The 18,587-nt window shown below is 47.9% G+C and overlaps 1 protein-coding gene across 1 annotated transcript in view; it reads left to right on the forward strand.

Annotated features, from left to right (window-relative positions):
- The first annotated feature begins 9,342 nt into the window (after positions 1 to 9,342).
- Positions 9,343 to 18,587, forward strand: part of KDM5B (lysine demethylase 5B) — a 42,214-nt gene continuing 32,969 nt past the window's right edge. The window contains exon 1 of the mRNA XM_071768545.1: positions 9,343 to 9,801. Coding sequence (XP_071624646.1) covers positions 9,664 to 9,801 — 138 coding nt within the window. The 5' untranslated portion in view covers positions 9,343 to 9,663. The remainder of the gene's footprint in view (positions 9,802 to 18,587) is intronic.

The raw sequence follows: 18,587 nt of genomic DNA on the forward strand, positions 1-18,587 counted from the left end.
GCCAGTTTCTATAGTAAGCATGCCACAGTGTAATTGTGTGATAAAACTCCCTGAGCTTTATGGGCAGTAGAGGTACCAAGTCTAGAGCTGCACCTTCTGTCACTTGTGAGAATTTTGAGGAACTAGGAAAAAAAAAAAAAAAAAAAGCAGTGTCAATTCACTACTTTGTGAATGTGCTGCTGTAAAAGTGGATTTAGTTTGGTGGCCTTGTTCCCATCCTTCAGTCTCCTCAGGCCTTGTGGTGACATCTCCTGCTCTGGCAAAAGGGGAGACGAGGAAGGTGTCAGATCATGGACGTTGTCCCATGGAGATCTTGACACCAGAAATAGAAAGCTGCCAATGTGCTCTCCATGCCATTCTCTTCTGATGTTTTTAAATGCCTGTATTTCTGCCAAAGAAAACTTTGCCTTCCCACAAGGTCATGTTTTCCTTTGTGCAGGAGATGCTTCCCAGAGAAACTCCTAAAGCAGAGCTATTTTAACGGGATGGTTTTTCACTTGCTGAAGTATTATAACAACCTAGGATTCAAACTTTTGCAGATTTTTCAGTCGGTGTATTTGTACCTTTTGAATTTTACAAGCCTGAAATGTTTGGGAAGAAAAGTCATCCAGAGAACTAAAATTTAGTGTTGTCTTGAGTAGGAACTGTGAATTACCAGGGGCTGGGCAGAGGAAGTGTCATTCAGGCTCTGTCAGGAGTGAGAGACTGGATTAGGTGACTTCTGATCTCACCAGTTCTTACATCATGTTTATAATTACTTCAAAAGAAAAGTTTTTGGCTTGTTTTTTTCTTTAATTCAAACTCTGAAAACAGGGACTGGGCTTATAAGCAGGTTCAGCAGGAAAGAGCTGAAGAATAATTTTTCTCTCAGTGCAGAACCCCACTGGAAGTGCTGTGGGGGTTTTCTGGGTGTATTGGCAAGGTGATAATGACGAATTCTGTCCTATCTAGGTCTGAACTAGAGGGAGCACTAACTATGTGACTTCTTGACTGTGCAAAGACTTTGATCTACAGTTGTGTGGGTTTTTTTTAAGTTAGGCAAGAGGATTAAAGGTTTGTAGTCTCAACTGGCTATTAATGGAGAAAGGGAATGAGAGCATGATGAAGTGGGAGAAATTACATTGCTTTGAAGGTACAGTAGGTGCTGGCTGACAAGAGGCTGAGAAAATAGCAGGAGACTAAAATAAAAATGAAAAAACAGTCCCGTGAATAGTGATGGGTTTGGGGGAGCTTTAAGCTCCAACCCAGTTTCTTCATCTCTGCTGTGTGCTATGTCCATTGGCTTGCTGGAGGCCCTGCTGCCCATGGCCAGCTTCATGTGACAGAAAACGTGTCTAAAGATACTACTTGTTCTTGTGATAGTGTCTTGTTTCCTCAGGGATTTGTGAGACCATCAGTCATTCTGCAGCAGTGTGTTTCCCAGTCTCTGCAGCATTGGTGTAGTTTCCCTGGTCTGTGTTGAGAGGTTGGAATACTTGGGAACTAGAAGTTAATTTTTTTTCAAATGTTTACTAGAAAATTGCAGCTGTAAGCACTTAAGTGTAAGGTTCTAGAAAACATTCCAGAAACATTTAGAAAATATCTTTTGCTGATATTTATTGTGTATCATCAGAAGTGCTGGGAGACTTGGGAAGTCTGAAGTGAATTCCTTCTGAGAAAGGAAAAAGGTGCATCTGAGGGTTTAGTGAATTTCTTTAGTGCCTCTTGATGGCCCAAGGTGTTAATCCAGAACTCTGCATTGTAACTTCTGAAGACTTGAACTGGGACAAATCTGTCCAAACTTATTTAAACATTCTGAGAGTCTGTTCTTACTGTACACTTTTAATCTGTCATTTCTGTGAATTTCTCCCAGACTATGAGGTTACTGGCTGTCAGGATTCAAGCCTTTTTCAGAGACAGCTGCTCTGAGTGGCTTTCCACAGTGCTTCAAGTTAAGGATGAATTTCAATCAGTGCTCTTTGAGGAGGCTGCCAAGACCTTAAGCATCTTCATGTTGCTTTTTCTTTTGTTACAGCTCTATGGCTGCAACTGTCAAATGCATTTCATCATCTTACATCATTACTGCTTGCAAAAGCCACTTTTCAGTTGTGCAGAGCAGAGATCTTGTGGCTTTTCAGTTATTTCAAAATCCAGTTTGTAGAACCTGCCCCTGAGTGAACCAATATGCATTGTTTCAGAGATGCTTTGTACCAATGGAGCCTGGAATTGTTTTCCAGCAGTTCTGGAGCTGATTTGGGGCAATTCTCCCCAGGCTGTCAAAACTCTGTCCCATGCAGAGGTATTTCCAGTTGTGTGTCTGTAGCTGCCATTAAACCAACTGCTGGTTGTCCCTGTCCCCATCCTGCATGCAGTGTTTTTACTCTGGCTCTAAGTTTTGTGTTAAATTGGCCAAAAAAAAAACCAACCCCAAACCCTCCACCTTCTGAGGGGGAAGGTGTAGTTTTTGTTAGGCTGTTGGGAGGAAAGCTGGCTCAGTGTAGGATCAGCTGGGAGCAGGGCTCAGCTCCAGCTGCTCTCCAGCCACAGCCCCCATTGCTCTGTGCTGACTGGGACAATGGTTTCTGCCTTTGTTCTTCCCAGCTTCATGTATGGAAAGTTTATGTGGGAGGCACCAGCATGTGCACAAATGTATGGAAGTGTTCCAGTCACGTCTCGGGGTATCTTACAGAAAAGTTTCTGCTGCAGTCCACAAGAGCTTTTGAAAATAGTGTTAATGTCTTGCAGTGAGCACATATGGGACCCAGAAATGAAGGGGTTTCTTTTCTCTGATTTCCCTCATAATTCAGACAACCATTCCTGGCAGTTCTGTGCAGAGTACTCCTCTGTTTCTTGTTTGACTTTTTGCTGTGTCTTGTGTTTATCATCTCTGTTTTCAAATTCTGTCTGTTTCTTTACTTGTTCACTGCTGTTGCAGATATCAACAGTGTGTTTAAGTTCCAGCTTTGTCTATTACAGCATATGTGCACTGGCTGCATTATCTCTACTGCCTACAAGTATTTAATGTCTACCAAGCATGTCTGCATGTGGTAGATTTGCCTGATGAGTTGGAGCGGGGTAGCTTGGCTGCATGTTAGTATAGAGCTTGCTTACTTTTGATTAGATGTATTCAATACTTCTGTGTATTTGTTGCAAATTCTTCTCTATGTGCTGCTACACCCATTTCTTGCTAGTTGTAGATGCTGGTAGGTCAGGAGCAATCCTTACTGTGGTACTTGGGGTCCCTAGAAAGCTTTTCTTGTTCAGTGTTTATGTTCTGACTCCTTTCCTGTTCAAACTTGGACTATAATTTTTTTTACTGTGTTTTTAAGTGGCCCACAAGGGTTTAGGTGACTGCATGCTTGATGTTTGAAATGTGGGTAGGAGCTTTTGGAGGGTGCTGGGTTTGGGTGGTATCTGCCTGTTTGTACCTAGGTGTGTAATTCCAGCCTGAGTGCAGCTCCAGGTTACCCAGGCACATGGATCCCCAGAATCCCATGGTGTTCCACAACCTAATGGAGCATCCTTACTGCCTCTTTAGATGGCAGCCTGGATGTGAAGTGAATCCTGGAGCATGTGTCTGGGTAATCAAGGGGGAGTTCAGTGGTACCAGAGGCAAAAAGCTTGACTAGGAACAAGATTTGTTAATTAAATATTTTCTGAAAAAAAAAAAAGCTAAATGTTCTCTTGCCTGGGCCTGTGCTGTGCCAGGGAGCTGTGGAGAGGAGGGAGGGTTTATCCGTGGCTGTGCAGTGCATCACCAGTGTGTGACAGCTTTGCAAGACTGGCAGAAGGTTTGGTCTTCTCAGGTTTTGTTTTAGTGCTGTTCCTGAGCACCCGAAGCAGAAACCACAGCTGAGTTCAGATGCTTTTTGGGGAGCAGTTGGGGTGGTCCTGGTTCACTGCAGCCAAGGGGCTAGGGGTGGAGAAGCTGTCTTTGTTTCTGAAATATTTTTTTTAAGAGAAATAAAAAAAACAGCTTCATGGTTTTATGCATCCTGGCAAGTTGTATTTCCCGTGTTGCTGTTTTGTTGCCAGGGCTTTGTTGGGGGATTCACTCTCCCAGGCATCAAGGTCTGGAGCAGAACTATTTGCTCATGGTTCCCTGTGCAGTCACTGCAGAGAAGGAAAGGGATTTTAGGGTGAGGTTTCTCTGACCTATTTATACACCTGCTTTAAGATAATGAGACTTGAAGGCTCACCCTCACTGCCTGTCCATGTGCTCCATTGGTCACTGCTCCCTTGGCAGCCTCCACGTTCAACAGGAAGAATCCCACCCTCTGCAGGTCCTGCCTGGGAGCAGGTTGTGTCCCACACTGCTGCCCTTTGCTGTCAGCATGCTGGCACAACGAGGTACAACCCGAATTTCTTGAGCATGAGTCAGCAGCTGCCTGAGAACCCAGGGAGGCATCATGTGAAAGAGCACCTGAGCTCTGCCTTTCCAGCCCTTCCTCCAGTTGTGGTTTGCTTATCCTTGTGCTCATGGCAGTCTGTCCAAGGATCGAGAGTAAGACTTTGCTCAGCCTTTAATAGCAGCTAATGAGAGGGTATGGGACTTTTAGAATTTTATTAATAAAATTAATGCTGAAGGCAGTTGCACAACTGCAGAGGACTTTCTGTATTTCAGCAGAGGTACTTTAGGCCTCCACATGCTTACCAGCTGTTTTTACCTGTCTGTTGACACAGTCCCCACCAGCTCAGTGTGCAGCTGTGGGACTTCCGTCCTTGGCCAGCTCTGTTGGAGCCCACAAGCAAGGCTCAGATTTCCTGCCTCCCCTTCAGCGTGGCCCCTCTGCATGGTTTCCTGTGGCTGACATCTTCAGCCTGCAGTAAAAGAGTTAAGAGCCAGTGGTGCTTGTTCAGCTTCCCCAGAACACAGGAGGTACCATGGAGCAGGGCTCTGGTCTGGAGCAGAGATTCTGGTGAAAGGGAAAAAAAGTCCCTATGTACTGTGTTTCTCTCCTAGCAAAGCACCTAATTCTCTGTCTAAGAATGCATCTGGGGAGACTCAGCCAGGACACAAAGCAAAACCATCAGTCTGGGGACCCAGCACCAAGGCAAGAGTCAGTCTGATGTCTGGTACCTGGGAGCTGTGCTGAAAAAATGTCCTTAGCCTGCCATATCCAGAATGCTCTGTATTTCTAACCAGGATCCTGAGATTGCAGCAGTTCTACACTAATAGTTTTGTTTTTTTTCTCAAGGACTGACATGTAACAGCATCTCTGGGAGCAGCTGGCTGTCTGGAAAATGTAAAACCTTTTTTCTAGCCTTCATGATGAAACTCAGCCTGCTTTGCAGGTTTGTACAGGTTGCTGGTTTGCCCAGGAGAACTGGTTTGGTTTGATCTGTCACAGATTCTGCTTACTAAATCTGTTTGTTCCCAGGATCCTGCTTTCTTAAAGAGCCAAGAGGCTCAGTATATTTCCCTCCCTGCCCTGTATTGTGATCATCTAAACACAAGGTATTTTAATTAGGCCAAACTTTCTACTGATGAAATGAGTGCTTTGACTTCAGTGGAGTTTCACTTATCTGCAATTTACATGGAGTTTACATCAGGTTTTTTTAACGTGGTGCTGTTAATCTCTGGATGTGGCAGTCTAAAGCTTGGACTGTCCTGGGCAGGTTGCCCTCCAGCTTGCTCCTAGGTAATTCTGGAGAGAAGCCTGGGTAGTACTGGCACATTTTCCTAAGCACTGCTATTTGCAGAGCCTCTGGGAGCACTTTGGGTGGTTTTTTCACTGTCCAAGGTGCAGGTATCTTCTCTCTGCTTGGAGGTGCAGGGTGTAGTCTTTCCTAAAGCTGATCCCAGTGTTCCTGCTGTCCCTTGCCAATGAAACTGTCACTTGGTGGGTTCCAGGGGAACTGGATGCTCTTACAGCTGTTACAGAATGAACCTGCACAGACTCCAGGCTGCCCTGGCCTGACCAAGGCCCAACTTCTCCCTGCCCATTCTTTCCCTGGAATCAACAGCTCTGTTGTGTGCCTGGAAACAGATGGGATGTGATTCCAAGTTACCAAGTTTCAAGCTGAATTAACGCTGATTTAATGGGGATTGCTCTGTTTGAACTGGTACCCAGCCTTTGTCCAAAAAGGAGAGGTTGTCTTGGATGGCGTGGGCACAAACATAAAAAGGGGGAAAGATTAATCCCTTTTTGCAATGTCTGAGTCAGATATCTAAACCCAAGCAAGTCCACAGAGGCTTTATGAACAAGGTGCTCCAGACAGGTGCTGGCTAGTGCAGAGGAGTGGAGGGGATGCCTGCACTTGTAGGAAGGTTCCTGGTGTGGTTCCCATCCAACAAAACACAAAATGGGATTAGCTAAATGTCCCTCCAGGTTGATGGGATGTCCTGCAAACAACTGGTGTGTGCAGCAAGCTGTGCTGAGGCAGCATGTGAAGGGACACTCGGGTGTGAAGGGTTCTGGATGGATGCTCTGCTTGGAGCTCTTGTGACTGCACAGCTGAGGGCAGAGGAACTGCTAAGAAAAAATCCCTGACCTTGCAAAAAGCTCTGGGCTTCAGTCAGAAAGCTTGAGAGCCCTCACCTTGGGCCAACCTGACCCCTTGTTTCTTGATGTCCCTGCTGGGTCACTGCCAGGACAGCAGCTGCTGTGTTTCAGGTATAACAACAAACTGCAGCAAATAGGGAAATTCTGCTCACTGGGAACAAAAATAGCAGCTTTGAAGAAAGGCTGCCCAATAAAGGAGTTTAATTAATGACAGTCAACTGAACCATGAAGAAGGAGTGTCTGGATTCTCATTCCAGCTGAGTGAAATCTGCTTTCCTTTCTGCAGTTTGTGCTTCTGTACTACTTGGGGAATTCATCACAGAATCCAGAGCCACTGCTTTTTAAGCCTGTGTTGTGCCACATTAATCCCCTGAACACAACAACCAGTGCAGATGGTCCCAGTGTGCACAAGTACCCATTTGTGTTGATGGGGTGTTTACATTAGTGAGCAGCAAGGTGGAAAGACAAGCAAGATGCCTGATGGGGCACACAGCCCCTCCAGGGCTTGTGACTTCCCTTAAATCTCCATCTTACCCCCATGTGAGTCACCTTGCTCTCCCTCCAAGGCACCTGCAATTTATCCTTGGCTCATATCTTAATCCTCCTTGCTCTGCTCACCTTCAGATCTTTGTAGCAAGTGCTTTTTCTCCATCATAAGTTTCTGGGTAAAGCACCTCTGCCTGTGTGTATCCATCAGGGTCCCATAGGAGCCCTTTGTGTGTGACGTTTCCAGCAGAAATGGTTCTGCTCCTGCCAGCTCTGATGAGCAAGTCTTCAGAGAACCGGTACCAAAAAGCCTGTTTGCCATCCACCAGAACCTGCTGGTGTTTCAGCATCCTTGAAACTCTTGGGGAAAGTCTCAGCCCCAAAGTCACAGAAGTTATGGTGTTGCTGGGGGTGTCCTCTGTGCCAGGGACTGGTGAGTTTTGGATGTGGTGCAGAGCAGCTCCTTGTTGTGTGCAGCTCTAGTTTTCTCTCCAAATTAGAGGATTTACCCTGGAGGTTGCCTTGGTGTAAAATGAAGGTATAAAACCGATTTGCTGTATTTTACAAACCTCGTTTTAAGATTTCTGTCTAAACTCCATACTGCTTTTGTACACAGGAGCAGGCTGACTTCTGTCACCTGTAGCTAAAATTCTGCCAAGGAAATGGCAGGAGCCTCTTCCTGGAGCTTGTGGAAGTTGGAGATGCTCCCGATGGATGAGGTCTCCCCAGGCCTGGCTGTCACCCTAAAGCCCAGCCAGGCAGGGACCCCCGGGCCCCCCGTGTCCCTGTGAGGCTGCGTCCCACAGCACAGCTGGGTTTGGGTGCTGACACCGGAGCTGGTGCTGACCCAGTGCCTGGCTCTGCCCTGGCACCTTCCCTGCCTGGGCAGAGCCTCCCCGGTGCCGGGATGGGAGCGGGTGCCCCATTTTCTGTGCTGGGATTGGGGGTTGTGCCCCCCCCTCACTGCCCTGCGGTGCCAGGGCGATGCAGCCCTCCCTTTGCGTATTTTACAAGAGCCTTTTTAATTATTTTTTTACTCTGCGTTATTACAAGAATAAGGTTTATGCTCCTAATTGAGCAATGAGTGTCCTGTACTTTATCCTCTGGGCCCGGAGCTGGTGCGGGGTTTGCCAGGGCCCAGGGATGAGTTCCCGCACCCCCGAGTCACCCGTTCAACGCCTGCGAGCAGCGTTTCACTCCAAATTTTAGGTCAATCAAGTGAAGTTTTAATAAAAGTACAAAACGAGCACCGTGTGCTCATCTGAAAAGTTTTTTTTTTCCTCCCGTTCTCCTCACGCCTGGAATGCAGCAGCCCCTCACGATACCCAGCGGGGCTCCGGGGAACCCGTTGCGGGTGCTGGGGGGAAATGTCGCCTGCGGTGTCCCCACGGCCCGCGCTGTGTGTACGGGGGTGGGGGCAGGGGAGGGGTTTGGCCGTGTCCGAGCGCTGTGTGCGGTAACGCGCGTGGGCGGGGGGGGGGGGCGGGGCCGCGCGGCCACGCACGTGCGCTACGTGCGGCGCCTGCTGCTGCGGCGGGGCCCCTCCCCCCAGCACGAAGGGGAGGGGGTGGGCACCGCACCGAGCCCCCCTCCCCCCCCCAGCCGGTTAACGGGGGAGGGAGCTTCGCAACGGGAGAGGGCGAAGTCACCTCGCGGTGCTCCCTCAGGGGCAGGGTCCGCCCCGTTAATGGCGGGGATCGCACCCCCCACCCCCTCCTCCCCCCCGTGCTCCCCCAGGCCCGGCGGAGGGGACCCCCGAGCGGACAAAGGCCCCGCCATCCCCCGCCCCCCGCGGAACAAAGGGGCCGGCCCGGGCTGGGCGGCCGCGCGGGGCCGGGCTCAGACAATGCGTCCGCACGGAGCTCCGGGCCCCGCCCCCCTTCGTGACGTAACGGCGACGGAGCCAATGGCAGGGGGCGGAGAGGCTCTTTAAAAAAAGAAGCGCCGGCCAGGGCTTGCTGTCAGCTGTGACGGATCCCTCCGCGCATGTAAACAGAACGCGGCGCCCCCCGGGCCCTTGGCCGCTGCCCCGCACCTCAGCGGCTGCTTGGCCCCCGCGAGCCTCGGAGAGCGCCCCTGGAGCGGGGCGGATTGTGCCGGCGAGAGGAGCGGCCCGGGGCGGCGGGTGCAGAGTTGCAGAGCGCAGCGTGGGGCCTCCTTGAACCAGCGGTGCTGGGGAAAGCGGCCACCAGAGGGGCCGGGCGGGCCTGAGGCCGGGGCGAGTGGCTGCGCACAAAGGAGCCCGTGGTTGCGGGGCCGAGAGAGGGGGACTACGGGCCGGGCCTGGCCTGGCCAGGCGGCGGAGCCTCAGTGAGCGGAGCCTCCGAGGCCTCGGTCAGCACCGGCCCCTCAGCGCTGATCCCCGGGAACGGCCCGAGCGGCTCCGGCCCTCGCTGAGGGAAGTCGTAACCGGCTCTTTCCCCGCACCGAGCAGAAGTCAGAGCCCTGCCCGCCCCGGGCTCCCCGCTGGGTCCGGCCCCGGCGCCCCCTCACAAAGGCGCGTGACGGGGCGGGGCTGCCGCCCCCTCCCCCCGCCCAGGCCGGGCTGGACTCTTTTTCTCTCGCGCTCGAGCTCTTTGCCCCCCCCAGCTCCTCTCGCCCCCCCTCCCGGCGGAGGCGCACGTTCCGTTCGGAGGAGCGCGGCGTCCCAGCGGCTGTTGGAGGATTGTTCGGAGCGGCCCCGGCCCGGGCCATGGCCGAGTTCCTGCCCCCGCCCGAGTGCCCCGTCTTCGAGCCCAGCTGGGAGGAGTTCGCCGACCCCTTCGCCTTCATCCACAAGATCCGGCCCATCGCCGAGCAGACCGGCATCTGCAAGGTGCGGCCGCCGCCGGTGAGTGCCCGCATGGCGCCGCCGGGGAACGGCCTTTGTGTGGCGGCCCGGCCCGGCCCGGCCCGCACCGGCGACCACCCTCCCCTTTTCCCCTCTCTCTCCCTCCTCTCAGTCCGGAGTCCGCTCCGCTCCCCTCGGCCGCGCAGTTGACCCCCGGGCAGGTGGGGCCGCCCCCTCCGCCGCCCTGAAGTTTCATCGCCTCCGGGCCGGGGGAGCGGGGCCGGAGCCCGTCCGGCCGCTCGCCCCCTCCCGCAAAGTCTCTTCCCAAGCGTCGGATTTGCTTGGAAGGAAAGTGGCAGGAGCGGCCGGGGGCTGCGAGCGGGGCAGCGGTTGGGCCGGGCCGGGCCGAACCGCGCTCCCCTCCCGGGCCTGGCTCTCCCGCCGCTCGGCCCCCGAAAGTTTGAAGTTGGCCGGAGCCCCGCGGCCGGAGCGGCTGTTGCGGGCGAGCGGCCCCGCACCGGGACCCGCAGGAGGCAGCTGCCGGGGTGCTGCCCTCCATGTTGGCATTGTGGTGCTGAAGGGTTGCGGGACCCTCCGCACCCCACCGGCCCCGCGGGGCCTCCCCCCGGCCTGGGCCCCCTCTGCTGGGTTTTGATAGAGGTAACTGTGCCCTCAAGTTGAACACCACCAAACTCCCCAGCCATGACTTGGGCTGCTGGCTTTGCGAGCTGAATCCTAGACAGACATGGCCACCATTTTAGAATGCAATACACAGTGGGAAGAGTAATAAGCCTTCGTCTTCATCATCATCATCATCATCTCGAGCGATGGTGTAGCAAGCTCGGAATGGGAACTTGAATTCGGATTTCCTTTTGTTGGTCGACAGTTGATTGAGAAATTCTGCGAAGGTCTTAGAACCACAGTTTGTGTAGTTATAATTGTTAGTTTGTTTAAGGGGATCCAACTGCACTGGTGAGGAGAAGGGCTTCTCGAGTGCAAATCTAATGAATAAGTGTGTATGAATCACCTTTATTTTTGAGTGAATTGCTCTTTCTGTAAGTGGAGGGTGGTGCAAGGCTGGGGTGGTGCAGCTGGCTTGAGGTAGTTACATGACGGCAACAACGAGAATGCTGAACAGCAAGAGAGAGCCTTAAATCTCATCCAGCAAAAGGTGAAGCTCACAAAACATTTCTGCAGACTTAAGTTTTGTGAGTGAGGCTTGGAGTTCAAAGAAACAATGTTCCGAAACACATGCTCCTCAGTTTCATGTTTTGATCATTGCCAGGACTCCTGTGGGTAACCATCCTTTCCCTTCCAAATTAAAATAGAAGTAACTTGCTGTGTTTCTGCCTGCGATGGTAGAAAGAGATTGTAGCAGATTTAAAAATGTGAATCTTATTGGAGAGGAAGATGTTTGTGCTCTCTGGAGGAAGAGTCCTGGTTTGCAGTGGTACAAATGCACACAGAATGCTCTTGAATGTAGGTAGAATGTGCCAAAGTCCCTTCTCATGCAGCATAGCCAAACGCTGACATAGTTAAGGGGGTAAGATGGTTTTCATTATACATTCAGCATCAAACTTGTGTAATATTTTCGAGTAGAATGCTCTCTTTGGGTTGTATTATTGTCAACAATGCTTCAGCAACTGTGAACACGAGAATTTTTCTGAAGGATTTTTCTTTCATTATTTGTTTAAAAAAAACCCTCATCTGTTTCTTGGCTGCTTATGTAAAAAAGCTAAAACCCTGTCATAAAGGCTTCTTGTAACCTCTATTACCTGTTAGAGACTCCTAAATTAATAGCTCTCCTAAGAAATGAATTACTTACTACAACTGCATTTTCAGTATACTCTCATCCTCAGTATAGAGCTAATATCTGTCATGTTTATGATCAAATGTTTCACTGAACATATTTAGAAGTAGGATGAAAATAGTTGGAGCTGCTGAGGGCTGAACACCTCATGGTTTCACGAGGCCTGGCTTTCATGAGAGCTCAGCTACCATGGCTCTTATCTGCCCTAGATAATTACTTGGATGACTTGTGCAAGTGCAGTTGTTGGTTCAGCAGCCTGCAGCATAGAGGGAGCCCTTCCAAACCCTTCCAACCCGACCAGAAAAAGCCTTGAAGTTGACGTAGTTCCTGGCCTTCCTCCTGAAGACAGGAGACATGATGAATATTCCTTTATTGTTCTTGTCCGTAACCAAATGGCTCCAATACTGTGAGCTAGAAAGCAGACCAAGCTTTTCACAAAATTAAAGCAGATGCATTATTTAGGGATAGCAGGGTTGTAAATCTTAATGCATCCAAATGAATCTTTTGCCTGCCTTCTTAGTCTGGTTACATGCTGGTGAGCAGGTAGGCAGCACCACAAACTGTCAGGAGCTGTGCCAAAAAAAGGAATTATAATGCAAGGCCAGCAATCAGTTTTTTTGGTTTTTTTTTTTAGCTTTAACTCTACTGGATAATTATCAGCAGATTAATCTGTGCTTTTGTATCTGAACTGCAATATGGAATAATGTTGTGTGAGACTGCTGGTTGGTGCCCAACAGCAGCTTCACAATATGATTCATGAAGCAGCCCTTCCTCCTGAGCTGCCTTTGATGTTCTGGCACCAGACCCCGATGAAGAGAGCTCCCTCTTCTGTGAAGGACCAAGGTCATCTTTTTCTGTGGTACCTTTCTGCTGGCATTACCTGGGCACCAGGTGGGCTTGGAGAAACCAAATCTGTGGTGGTTTCTCATGTGGTAGTTTTGGAGAAGAGTGAACTGTTTTGTGAGGGGTGTATGGAGGCTTCTCGTGTACTGCAGACATCTGGGAGGCAGAGAGCAGATTCTGGGTGATTTTTTGAGTGGTCACAAGAACATCCAGGAATATAACAGGAGGTAAAATTCCTTCATAGCATTTCCAGTTGTGCAATCAAAAGAAGCTTTCTTCTCTTCTTTCCAGTTCAGTTTGAGCCAGTCATCACTGATGACTTTGTTTTGCCCTTACTTGGGTGATTCTGGGATCCTGCAATGATGGTTTCGTAGAGGATGCAACAATCACCATATTCACTGACACTATTTTGTATGGAACAGCAAAGTGGAGGCTTTTTGTCAGCAGACATCAGCACAAATAGTCACGTCAGCATCAAAGTGTTCAGATGAGATATGGGGCTTTGCCAGCAGTGGTTTGGGTGCTAGGTGAAGTAGAGATGGTTTTGACTTGCTGAACTGGGGCTAGATACAGAAAAGAGGTTGGGTTTGTGACTTGTCTGCAGTCCATTTTGTGCTGTGTTGTAGCTAGGATTTTCTGAACTGAAGGGCATGTTTCTAGTGGGCCTTCAGAACCTCAAGCCAAGGGTATCTGATTTTCATTAAAAGTCTAGAATAACAAAAGAAAATATTCTACACAGATGGGCAGTTTATGGCAGGTAGCTCATTTTTGTAGAGATCCTGGTTGCCTTATAAACAACGGATGTTATGAAACTATTCACTTGAGTAGGACTCAATGTGAGGCTTTACATTTAGGAACAAAGGAGCACAGGTCAGCCTTAGAGGAGGGAGGATCATAGGAAAATAACTGTGGATCCTTGTGGAAACCAGTGTAATGGCAGAATGGATGTTTGGCTAAACCAGAAAATGCAGCTCCTGAGGTTCACAGTGAAAACCAGGATATTTTACCTCTGTGGTAGTATGAGGATAGAAAAAACTGCATTCAGAATACTGCACTCATCTGAGAATTAAAAAAAGATCCGGCAACTAGAGAGGGCATAGAGAGGTGTCAAAGTGCTGCACATGAAAGAATAAATTTTGAGAATTTAACCTTAACAAAGGCTGAGTACTGAAATCTAAAGGCTCAGGGCTTCTGAGAACTGAAGCTGCTGCTCCAGGGACAGATTTTCAGGAGCACTGTTGATTGGAACAGTGGCTGTTCAGGCTGCACATTCACCTGCTTCCACAATTTAATTTCATTTTTAGGGAGAAAAAGATAATACAAAAGAAGCAAAAAAAAACCCCTCTCATTAAACTACAGGCTCCAAATTAACTTTTGGAATAAAATTGTTGAGGGTTCTGTGAGTTTCCCAGTGCCAGAGCTGTGAAACAGCCCTGCTAACCAAGGAATTAATGCAGAGAATTGGTATTCTGTGCCCTGAACAGAAAGTTGAATGTGGGGATCCCTCTGATTTGATAACATACGGGGGATCAGCCAGTTGATTTTATCAAAAACAAAACAGAGAACTCAATTACAGTACATAAGTGAGCTTCCTAACATCATTGGTTCTGTGTCATTGGTGGCAGGGGTTGCCCCTTTCTGGCACTTCAGGACCAAGAATGGGCATTTTTGTTGGGATGAGATGTTTTAGTGCTGAGGTTCCTGTTATTGTGCCATCAGATTCTTGTGAAGAAAAATAGATCTGTCACCAAAGCTCCATAGGAAATTTTGACTGGAAATCAAGAATTTTCTGTCTTCAATACAGGGGTTGTACAGTGAAAATTAGCATAGGGTATTTACTGGCCTCTTCTGATCTTTAATTATCAGGAGAATATGAAAATGAGTGTTAACTGCTGCTGTCACCAGTGGTACCTGTTCTGCATTTCAGAAGCACTGGGTGAGCATTGGAGTGTCCAGTGGTGAGGATGGTGGTGAGAATCTTCTCCTTGGCTCAGCCTCTTCCAGTGAGGGGTTCTGAACACTCTGCTTAGCTCACTGAAAATTTAGGATGAAACGATTTAGTCTGGAACTCTCTGTACAGGGCAATAATAGTGGCACATTTGTGTCATGATTTTTTATTTGTTTAACTTGAGATAAATGGTGCCAATTAGCTAAAAGCTGAAATTGGAGTGTCAGACAAAACAGAACTCCTTTACCCAGCATTGAATCTAAAGCTGTGGGTGAATGGAACTAATTTATGCACCAGTATCCTTTAGGTTGTGCTTTCTCTCAAAACCAAATGACTGGGCTATAGCTGGGCAGTACTGGGGGAGATGTTGTGAATGTGTTTGGAACACCAGGCTGAGTGTTTCGAAAAAGCCAGGAAGAACTGGGATCATCCAGCCTGCCAGCCCTGTGTGTGTCTGAATAAAAGCTCTTTTCTGAGTGTAGGTGCTTTACAAGTGAGAATTAATCTGAGCATCCTGCCTGGAGGGTGTTGATGGGCAGGGCAGTGGCTGCTGGGCAGCAGGAGCCACAGGAGGATCCCGGGGCTGCTGAGGCTTCACAGCTGCTGCTCCTCTGGGCTGGTTGCTAAATTCAGATCTGCTCTTAATCCGAGTTACTTTGGGATTAAAATCTAGGTTTGAAAGCTGCCAGTTACAGCTCCAAAGGGTGCACAGGCTGTCTCCTAATGGCTGCGATGGGAGAGCTCCAGAGACAACTGCTGCCTGGCTGTTGGACATCTCTGGGAGGCACTGCAGGATCAGACCAGAGGCCTCTCTGATGGGCTGTGGCTTGAGTGAAGGTGGCAGAAGCTTTTGGGGGCTGGTGCCCTTGGACACTGACATCTTGGTCTGGCCCTCTGCTTCGAGGTGTAGGTCAGTGGTGCCCCGTGGATCTCCAGCTGTTTGTGCAGTGCTGCTGGTGCAGGGTTTGTTCTTCCCTGGTGCTGCCAGGACCTGTTTGCAGAGGGAACACTGGGATCTGCCATATCTAAACCTGCTGCCTGGTTTGTGTGGATGTTCAAACCCTGTGTGTAGCTACCAACCTCTGCCTTTGTGTTCCAAGGAGCAGGTGGCTCTGACACTTGGGAATCATCTATCTTCTACCTGAGCTTTTTTTATCTCTCTCTAAAATTTAGAGCTGGCACAGAAGCCCTAGGTTCAGGAGTGGTGATTCCTATTGCAAGCTGATGTTTGTCTGTGGTTCTCAGATAGGAAAGATTTGGGGTTGTATTTTTTTCCTCTGCTAGTCTGCAGTACATAGCAGAGCCCATTTTTGTCTCAAAATGAGGAATACTACATCAAGCTTATTATTGAAGAGTTTGATGCATAAGGTATGTTCCTTATGTGTGTGCCCCTTCTGAGCAAGGAGGAATTCGTTGGTTTTGATGGAAAAATGACCAAGCCAGGACCATATCACCACAAATTGGGCTAGCTGGTCATTAAAAAAAAAAAAGTCATCCTTTAACAAGGTCAAAGGGGGGGTTAGTTCCTGTTCAGCTTTGAGGATGATCCGCTGGCACTGCCGGGGGAAGAAAGGGTGGTGCACATCAGTTTTGCATAGATTTTGCCATCTTGAGTTTCTTTTGAATGTGTTTTTAATGTAGTCTTAAAACCATGAGACTAAAAGGGACCTCCTGAGTCAGGAGGCAGCAATCAGGTAACACCTTTGGGAAGGCAAAATCAGAGGTTTGGGAACAAAGGATGTAGGTCAGGCTCATGGGGTGGGCATCCTGGGAAGCAGAGAATTGCTATGGTTAACTGGATGAATATGTGTTTCTCTGGCAAGAATTGCTAAGATACTCTTCTGGATCTTACTAAGAGATGCTGTTGAGCAAAATAATTAAAGTGATGTCTTTTTGTGCATGTGTCTGTCATTGGAAAGATTGCAAATAAAATACTACTTATGGTTTTCAAAAGATGTTGAAAAAATAGGAGAGGTTTCATTTAAAAACCCTGAGGAAAATACTTGCAGAACTGAAAAGCTGGCCCTGGAAAGAGAAGCAAAAAAATATTTGTTTATTGAAAAATGCTTGAAACATCGCTTTTGGGAAGCATTCATTAATAGCTTCTTGGCTGGTAAACAAACAAGATGATTTGGTTAAAAATGAGGATAAGGGAAGAAAACCTTAAAGCTAACTAACTTGAATAACAGCTTAGCAGTGACAGTGGTAATTTCTTGTTTACTTGAATTTAAGGGAGTGGCTAAAGTTTCATTAGAGGTGAGTTTGTATGAGATGCAGGTTTTACCAGCTGAAGTTGGATGAAGTTGCATTTCTGTAACAAATATGGAAGGAGGAATATGGAAATAGTATAGAAGTAGTTCTGACTTTTTTTAGTTTGCATTACTATTTGAAACAGCCTTGTGTTTTGTAGAGTATGCCTTCTGCTCTGCTGGATTTCTCTGGAAACGTTGTAGAAAAGTGTGAAATTTTGTCAGTCTCATTTTTTTTGCATTCAGGTTTGTTCTGCTGGGTCTGGTTAGCAAATGCACATGAACAAGGCAAATGGCTGTCCCTCTCTCTGTTGGAGGCTCCTGACACCTCCTGTATGGACATAAAAAGCAAAAAAGTTTCAGATGAAGAGTCTGGGCAGTGTAAACTCCTGGGTTGTTTCAGTTTTAGTGTTTTGTTTTGGTGGGGTTTTTTGTTTTTTAGAGAATTAATGTTTAGCATGGTTGTTGAAAATTGATTTTATTTTTAAGCTGCTTTAAAAAAAAGAATCCAAGCAGCTGCTTTTGAGGACCTTGCAAGTGCACACGGGTTGGAAATGGCCGGTCTCGGATTTCCCAGGCACAAACTCGGGGAAAGTGGGTCTGCAGAATTGGTTTGTGTGTCCCTGCTCTTCCCACATCAGCAGCTTTGCAAATTGGCCTTGAATGGCAAAGCTCCCTCTCGTGGTGCTGCTGCACTTCCAAGGTGCAGAAAGCGTTGCTTTAAAAAGACCTAATACTTAATACTCCTTTTAGCAGGCATTGCATGGATCGGAACAGTTGTGCTTTAAAATGGATGCAAGTTTTTTGTTGAGAAAGCATCTTGTTCAGGAATTGAGGAACTTGCCATACCCTGGAATATAAGACAATATTCTCATTGGTTAGCTCAACTTGGAGTAGTTTAGATGCTTCAAAATCAACTGTTTGAGACTTCAAAACGTGTCAATGATACTTGGGGTGGCCCGTTTAGTGCTGTTTATTCTACATTTCTCCAAATGGTGAACGGCTTTGTGACTGTGACTGATGTCATATGGAACTGTTTGTGATAAATGGGATGTGCAGGGGTGTTTCTTAAGTCAGAAGACTGACAAAAACCTAGTGTGATTTATTATACAATGTGTGATGCATTTCTCTCAGCTCTACCTGCTTAAAGATGTCAAAAGCCTGAGTAAAGCAGGTGTTGCCTGTCCTGAAGGCACCTTACCATATCTCAACAGAAGTCCTTAAAAGTTGCACCTTTAAGGCTGTCAAATTTTTGTTTCTAGTTGATGAGCTGTCAGCTGGAAGTCCTGTACTGAACAGATGAAGTTTCCAAAAGGTCCTCTTTGCAAAACAGCTGCTGTACCATCTAAGTGTTTTTCTGTGTTTAGTGTTCATTTGTATCATTAAATTAAAAAGCTGCAAGGTGTAGAAAGAGGCTCTCAGGGAAGCTTATGTTGTTTGAGTTAGTCCTTTTTTCTCTGTGAGTTAACTATTGCTTTGCCTAGAGCAAGAGTTTATGGCCAAAAAGGACAGAACTTCCTAAAATGTAGGCCAGTCAGTAATAAACAGGAGATGTATGGAGTTAATCAGCTAATTGTGGAGCAGAGTGTTCCGGGATGCTGTACTGGGAATGAGGTATTTCTGTGAGATAATGCATGTAAACTGTGCACAATATTCTGTGACAAGTGGAGCAATGAAGCTGCTGCTCTCATCTGTCCCCATTTGTCACAGATGATTTATTAGAGACCAGAACATTCCAATGGAATGTCAAATGTTGCCTTCATCAGGTTTGCTATTCTCATAGCATTTGGTGTTCTTGGCAAACAAAAAAGTAGGGTTAATTTTCCTTATCTGTTTAAGAACATCGTGCCACTGGACACCAGTCTAAGTCCTGTGGTTAAAAGAACAAAAATGATTGAGCATCATGTCCCACTGGTTGAGGCTTAACTTTGCCAAGTTTTGATGTGCTGAAACTGCCTTGTGGGACCAGAAAACATTAGAGGTCTGGATCAGTTAA

The sequence above is a fragment of the Heliangelus exortis genome, chromosome 25 (assembly GCF_036169615.1).
Source record: "Heliangelus exortis chromosome 25, bHelExo1.hap1, whole genome shotgun sequence".
NCBI classification, from domain to species: domain Eukaryota; kingdom Metazoa; phylum Chordata; class Aves; order Apodiformes; family Trochilidae; genus Heliangelus; species Heliangelus exortis.